Genomic DNA, 8,284 nt, shown 5'->3' with positions numbered 1-8,284 from the left:
CTAAGGACAGAGGCTACCTGCATTAAGAGTTCAATTGAAGAGATTCTTATATTTTATTTTGCCATTAGTTTATATCCTAATGATAGCAGAAGGTGGACTTACTGGCATCAAATAGGGCTTGGGATCTAGCAGGCTTTGCCTCAGAGATTTTATAACTTTGGGATAAAATATTTTAGTTAATTAAGAGATTTTAAGCAATTAAATCTTCAACCCCAAATGTACAGGTGTATTTATTTACAAAAGTATTAGTAGTAAAACAATTCTGCACATCTTACACGACTGCTTCCAAACTTTCTCTTCTTCGAGTAGTCTGGCCCTGCCTTGGGAGTAATCTGTAATAATCAGTAAGGTCACTCTTCTAGACTCCTCAAATGCTATTTCTTCCTATTCAACTACTATTAATAAACCCATAATATGTACACCCCATTTATGCTGTTCAAGAAGAGATGCTCCTGCAGAGTTACACTAAAGGAAATGCATGAAGAGGTTCCTTACTTAGATAAACCCCATAGCAAACATCTCTTACAGAACAACTATCACCTATTATCATGTTTAAAAATCTGGATTTTCATATATATGTGTTAAGCACGCCTATTAAAAGTGCTAACTAGATATATTAAAAACTATTGGTTCCAAGAAAACTACTGAAAATACAATGGCATTTCTAGCACAGAAGGAATTAACATATTTTTTTAAAGGTACTCAATATAAAACGAATTTTTATTATTAAGATGACTTTTTCTTTATATGATTTTCTAAAGACATTTTCCTACTGTGTATGAGATTTATATCTGCTACTTATATCGCTACTATCACAATCACTTTTTAATTCTAAATTTTCAAATTGCGAAGCGAAACTATTACATAATAAAAATTATGAAACAGAATGACATAGGAGTCAACTTTATGTTTACCATCTACTCTAGAAACAAGGAATGAGGATGATGATGAGAAAGACAGAATAGAAAGAAAGGAAAAAAAAGAAGATTTCCTATGAACACCATACCAGAAAAGGTTTCAAGTGCCAGAGATAAGGCTGAGATCTTGTCATCATCAATATCAATCTTTAAAATAGTTACTTAAGTCTTTGTCCAGGATAACTCAACTTTGTAGATTCCATTAATATTTACCATAGAATAATGTCCATAGAAATGTTAGGATCCTTAAACAACTAATTTAAAGTGACTTTTTTTAGTTTTTGAAGAATAAAAACAATGAGGGGAAAGAGGGAATTAATATGGTCTTTCCAAAAGAAGTCAATGAGTTGGCTATATCCATACCATTTAAATATACATTTATTATAAGTTATATGTAGAAATTTCCAGCTACTACAACAATCTCTCTATATTTATAAAACCCAAATCATTTTCCTAAGAAAAACAAGTGTAGGAAATAACCATTATTCTCCTTATTCCAAAAGTCACTTGTTTAATCATTCATTCATCAAGCATTTATTAAGTACCTACTATATGTGAGCTACTATGATAGCTGCTGGGGACACAAAAGATCATTATGACACAGTTTCTACCACCAGTCATCTCTTCTCAGTCTTTTTCACAGGAAACTTTTTATCCAACCCTTCCTTAATATTGCTTTGTCTCTACTGTTTCATCCTTAATTCTTTTCACTTCGCTTTCAATTACTTTTCCAAACCCTCGACTGCCCTGCCTCAGGCTGCTATGCTCACCCTGGCAGGGCAGCCAACCAAATGAGTTTCTGCTCTCTAAGAAGACCATACTCTTCACACCTCCCTCTGCCCTCCTGTCATTCTTCAAGTCTCAATTCTGGCATACTCCTCTGGGAAGCCTCACCTAATTCCTTCAGGCAAAGGTTGATGTTCCAATGGTACCAGTCACTCTATAAGACCCTAACAATCAGCACTTTCCTCGCAACTGTTTACTTCCATGACGACTACCCCTTAGAATGTAAGAATCTGGAAGGTAGCAATCTTGTTCATTTTTATATCTTCACCATCTAGTAATGAACTTGGCACAGAGCAAGCTCCCAATAAATTTTTTTAAGAATAAATGAACGTATGATAATATGCAACTCAGAGGATATGTCAATAAGTTGAGAACCTACTGGAAACATCAATACAGACATATTTTAGGGATAAGAAAAGAATAATCAATTAAAATTTACTGCTAGCTATCAAAATTAATAAACTTGAAGAATAAAATTCCTTAATTAGAAAGGTGAGCTATTATGAAAAATGTAAAGCAAACCATCCTCAGGGAGTTTAGGAGCCATTTCTAGGCCTCAAATTCATCGTGTATTTCTTGAAAACAAGTTTAGATTTTTTTTTTTTTTTCAAGCAATGGTCCCATTTATGTTGGATTTATTTCGAACACACATACAAAATCAAAATGACAAGAAGATAAATACGACGTGTTGTGCACTTACAATGTGCTCCAACACATCTCCCTTAGGTCACTCCTCTTCCACCTTCAAAAAAACTGCCACATTAACAAGCATATTGCTACTACAACCCAATAGTTTTTATTAAATCAACCCACATTTTTTAACTCAAATAACAACTTAAGGTTCTTTCCATGCCATCCAAATTGATGAAATCACAGGTTTGATTCAGTAATTGCATGTTTTTAGTATACTTTAAGTAAATATTTAACTATAAAAGTAAAAAATATTTATTTGTGAACCACTTAGACTTCCATCAGGTAAGTAAACTAGGTACAACTTGGCTCTACCTATATAACCCACTTATGAACCAACTCTGGCTCCCGGGTCATTCCTTTTTCCACTTAGGACTCTGCTCATGATTTATGCCCTTCTCTGGGCCCTCTGAATTCACTTGGTATTGAGTTTCCTTTAAGTACTTTTGATTTTTAACTTTAATACTTAACTTTTTTTATAAGCAAGGAAGGAGACGCTTCATGAGAAGGTAGTATGACTTCGTGATCATGACAACATTCTGAAACTTAGACTTAATTCCCAAACTAGTACTTATTAAAGTTGTTAAAAAGTTTTTACTTATAAAAATATTTCAGCTACGGCCATGCTACCCTGAACAAGCCCGGTCCTGTCTAAGCAGGGTCGGGCCTGGTTAGTACTTGGATGGGAGACCACCTAGGAAGACCAGGTGCTGTAGGTGTAAAGAATAAAAAATAAGGGATTGTAAACTGACAAGGTTCTTGCAATCTGTGAGGTCAACCAAGGGTTGCCTCGCCTAAAAAAATAATAAATAAATAAATAAAATATATTTCAAAAGTAGCAATAGAAATTTTTTTTAAAAAAAGTAGAATTACACATAATATCACCTTAATGTAGGACTTTAGAAGTTGATCTTTTCAAAGGGAACTTTGCTAGCATGTGTGAGAGACTGGGCCACATTTTTTTCTGCAATGTTTCTCTCTATATATTCTCAAGACAAAAGGGAAAGGTAACAATCAAGATAATAAGACTAATTTCCTAAGATTCAAACTGAAATCTTATAAGCACATTTAAATAAAAAAAGATAATTAAGAAAAATTGATAGTTTCTCATTATTTAGAAATAAAAACTTTAGTACCATCTTTGAATAACAGTTATTATAAATTACCTTAGATACAATGTAAATAAGTCTATACCTTGAGAAATAAATGTAAATGTGAGGTTTCAGTAGTCTTTAAATTGTAATCCACAGAATATATAAAATCCTTTAGAGACCCCTTGTGGTCAAAGCTAACAATAACAACAATAAAAAAAAGTGATGTACTTTAAAATGCATATTCTTTCTCCAAGCCGTTCTTCTGCTTTTTTTCACATAGCTTTATTAATCCTTCAATATTAATAAAATAGCAACCAATAATTGACAAAAACTGCTGCTTTTACCTTCAGGTTTACAGCAGAAGAAAAAGAAGGGATTCCAAGTCTAAGACACAAGACTCTGTTTAAAACAGACAAGAAGATAACATCAAAAACAAAACTTTTCTCCTTGAAAATCCAATGCTATATTGTTTACTGGTAGTAAATAGGGAACAGAATTTTGGCAAGCTACGCTGTTCATGCCTAATTAAATGCATTCTCTATTTCTGTTGCTGATTTTTTTTTTCCTTTTCTTTTTTAATAAGGCTGGAATTTGTATCTCAGGTTGATAAAGGCTAAGCTTTATGGATGCTAAAATGGACCCACTAGCATTTAGGGGTAAATTAAGGTAGGACCACACATCTCATAATCAAGCAAAGTAATACAAAGTAAATTAAAAGTTGAATGCTAAAAATTAAATTTTAAAAGAAAAACAAATTGACTAAAACAAAATATAGATGATTACTGAAGTATTTTCAGAATGGAGAGAGATCTTTCTAAGTGTAAAAATAATGGAATGCTACCATAAGCATGGAGGGCTTAATTGGTTCGGTCTACTGAAAGCACATACAAATAGTGAATTAAAATATAATCAAAAACGTTTAAGAGTCAAAAACAACAACAACAACAACAAAAATAAACAAGGAAATCCCCAAGGGTCAAAAACAATATGACAAACAGCTGTAGGTGGGAGATGACACTGTAAAGGGCTTTGCACAGAGAATAGAATAAGAAGGTCCAACATACTTTTGATAGGATTTCCAGAAAGGAATAGGAGAGAGGCGGTATTAAAAGAGAATGACTGATAGGAAGAAGAATTCCGCTATAGAGAACTTTCTACGCTAGGCACTGTTTCAAGCACTTCACCTATATTAATGTATTTAATCCTCACAACAATCCTATGAAGTAGACATTCTTATTATTCCTATTTTAAAGATAAGGAAATTAAAGGACAACACAGTTGAGTAATTTATCCAAAGTCACACATTGGAAAGAGCCAATTCTCCAACCCAAACTCTGTGTCACAGGAGCCACACTACTTGACCACTTGACTTCTGAATCTCCACTACTCCATTCTGCCCATAGATATTGACTAGCTTTAGACATTCCACAGAAATGTGGATTAAATTTTGACTTTGCTGAGTCCAATTTGCAAATAAAATAAAAATTACATGTGGTCAGTAAACAAGAAAAATTAAAACTGTCAATGATAATCAAAAAAATGCACATTAGAACAAGACAAAGGCATCCATAGAATTTGTAAAACCCACATATGACACCCGAACTATCTTTGGTATGCTAAATGGCTTTTAAATCTCATTTGATAAATAAACATATAGGAATATCACCAGTCAATGCTGCCAAATAATTCAGTTTTGGAGATATCTTTGTGGAATGTTTTGAGATTGCATTGAATTTTTGCCTTGTTTTATAAAAATAAGCAGGTCAGTAATGAAAGTGTTGATTCACTAATCAACTTTAATCTTTTAATTACACTTGACCCTTGAACATGGGTTTGAACTGCACAAGTCCCCTTATACATGAGATTTTTTTCAATAAATACAGTTGGCTTCTATATCTACAGATTTCACACAAATGGATTCAACCAAAACAGGACTGAAAGCAATATTTTTAATCCAAGGTTGGGAATCTGAGGATGAGGAAGGCTGACTGTATGCATTATTCTACACAATTTTATATAAGAGACATGAGCATCCATGGATTTTGGTAACCGCGGGGGGTCCTGGAACCAATTCCCCACAGATACAAAAACTTAACCTATTGTGGTTAAATTCCGGGAGAGCCAAGTTATAGCACAGATGTTCGACTGCCAGGGGATGGGTGTCAGTGCCCCTAATCCCTGAGTTGTTCAAGGGTCAAGTGTATATTTGAGTTAAGCAAATAACCCCTCAGTTATAAAGAAAAATGAACAAAACCAAAGATCTGAAATACCAGAAATTAAGTTCTAGAAGACTAAAAATTTTTGAGATTTTAACTTTTAGCTCTTTGAGAGAGCTAAAAACTTGATATTACCCCTTAATAGTCTACTGCATAATTTTTAATTATTCAAGTTTGAACTCACCGTCAGAAAAGGATTAAAAACAAAATAAGGGAACTTGTTGCAGAATTTTTCATCTATCCAATTGGCAGAGATTATTTAAATCATCGCCCCTAATGTTAGCAAGGGTTCAAACAACTCTTCTATACTATAGTTGTAGAAGTATAATTTGATATTACTATATCAAAATATTTAATACCCTCTGACCCAGTAATTCCACTTTTGGGACTGTAACTTAAAGAAATAATCAGAAACATACACAAATATATCTATGCTTGGACATTCGTCACAGCAATATTTATAATACTGAAAAAAATGAATGCAACATAACAAAAGGGGAATGAATAAATTATGATCCATTCAGATGACTGTCATTTGGTTTTCATGAGTACCTACAGAAATGTTAGCAGATAAAATGATGTTCTCCAGAATTTGTTTCAATTAAATACTCCAAGGAAAGAGAGAATAGGGGTATGGATGAAATGAGATTGGCTCAGTTGAGAAATGTTGCAGCTAGCTGATAGATTCACGGGGGTTCACTACACTATTCTGTGTAATTTTGTATATGTTTGAAATTTTCCATAATAAAGTAAAAAAAAAAAAAAAATACGGAAAATTTTAAATTAAAAAAAAAACAAGATATAAAACTAATTTTGTAACATGAATCAAGTTCATAAACAAAAAAACCGTAATATACATACATGAAAATAATATACCAAAATATTTAACAGTAATTATCTCTGGGTTATAGGATTTGACTTATTTTTATCTTTTTTTTGGTAACTCCCAAATTTTCTGAAATAAACATAGACTAGCATTATAATCAAGAAAAATATATTATAAAAACTTCTTTGAAAGACGTTCGAGTCAAATGAAAAAGGAACATTCTTAACTCTCAGAACTAAAAAACACAGAACTTCACTTAATCAATTAGTTTGATTTTCTAACTGATTTGTCAACCTACTAAATGAAAAGCTTTATGGGGCTCTCCAGTGTAGTCTAAAGCCCAAATTCCTCAATATATAAAGTCTTTTTCACTAGAGCCCTAGTCTCTTCTCCCACTACACTCCTCCCGGTGGTGGTATACAATCTTCCCAACGAGGCACCTTCATGCTCGTCACCTAATGCATCATGCTCTCTGAATCCAGGTAGGTATGTAGCCATCCGCCTCTCCTGTTGGATTATAAACTCTGCCAGACATAGACCACAGCCACATGTTCTTCCTCCAAATGCCATAGTGCCTAGCACACTGCCTAATAAATAACACGTGTGACCTTGGATCTAATAAATAAAACTCATGAACATAGCCACAAATTGAAACTTATAGCACAGAGAAAGCATTTTCAAAATTATATAAACTTTCTAAGAAATGAACTCTAAATTATCTCCAGAAACTGAAGATTAATTAGCAAATAATATCACTAAACCCCTTTAAAAAGATCAACTTCTAAATCCCACATTAAGGTGATAGTATGCATAGTTCTGTTTTTCTTTTTTGAAATTTCCACTATTACTTACCGTTGAAATATTTTCATAAGTAAAAAATTTTTAACAACTTTAACAAGTATCAGTTTGGGAATTAAATTTAAGTTTCAGAATTAACATTATTCTCCAGTGATGTGCCAACTTACCTAACAGCTGTGGCTCTATGGATGAGCATCTCTGTTTGCTCTGACAAGTGTGATGGAAGCAGCAGCTCCACCGGCTGCAAGCTCAATATCCGAGTTTCTAGTTCTGAACGGGAAGCAGAGTCCTGGAAACTATCAAAAACAACCTCACCTGTGGCAGGCTGCACTCCCTGAAAACAAACAAAAATATAATGTCACAGAAAATATTCTTTCCCAGTTATAACTATGACACAACATAGATAAACATGGAAATAGCAAAGAACAGCAAAGATGATACATTCAGTATGTACTCCATTTCTAAGGTTTGAAAACCTGTCTGCTTTCCAAAACTCTTAATAAGAAGTCAGATTCACCAAAATCTTAACTATGCTAGATAGGATTTTCGAGGGATACTGAGTCCAAGCCCTGGATCTAACAGGTCTGATGGAGTGACTGTGACAAGTCACCAAACCTTCAGTTTCCACTTCTCTAAGTGGGAATAAATCAGCCTACTTCCCTCATAGGGTTATTAAAATGGTTAAATCAGAAAACAAACATGAATGCTTTGTAAACTATACAGAACTGCACAAATAGCAGTTGTCATCACTAAAATAAGTGATATATTCCTAGTAACCTAGCCGTAATAGTAGTAAATTACCATTTCATTACATTAAGTTAATAAATAAGAAGTATAATTTTTGCAAAAATAAATATAACAAACTCTGAATGAACCAAAGGCAGACAGTCTATCCAGGGAAATAACTGTAATTACTAAAAGCCACCCTCTATCACCCCAAGACAATAATATCAAAGA

General features: G+C 33.3%; 1 protein-coding gene across 3 annotated transcripts in view; it reads right to left on the bottom strand.

Annotated features, from left to right (window-relative positions):
* The window catches only part of MSH3 (mutS homolog 3), a 125,231-nt gene that overhangs the window by 102,576 nt on the left and 14,371 nt on the right, over positions 1 to 8,284 (bottom strand). For all 3 annotated transcript variants that reach the window (XM_006913187.3, XM_025047666.1, XM_025047667.1), the window contains one exon: positions 7,495 to 7,661. In XM_006913187.3, the coding sequence (XP_006913249.1) occupies positions 7,495 to 7,661 (167 nt within the window). The remainder of the gene's footprint in view (positions 1 to 7,494; positions 7,662 to 8,284) is intronic.

The sequence above is a fragment of the Pteropus alecto genome, unplaced genomic scaffold, assembly GCF_000325575.1.
Source record: "Pteropus alecto unplaced genomic scaffold, ASM32557v1 scaffold20, whole genome shotgun sequence".
Lineage (NCBI taxonomy): Eukaryota > Metazoa > Chordata > Mammalia > Chiroptera > Pteropodidae > Pteropus > Pteropus alecto.
The sequence above is the reverse complement of the archived record's forward strand: the minus strand, read 5'-3'. Positions and strand labels throughout refer to the sequence as shown.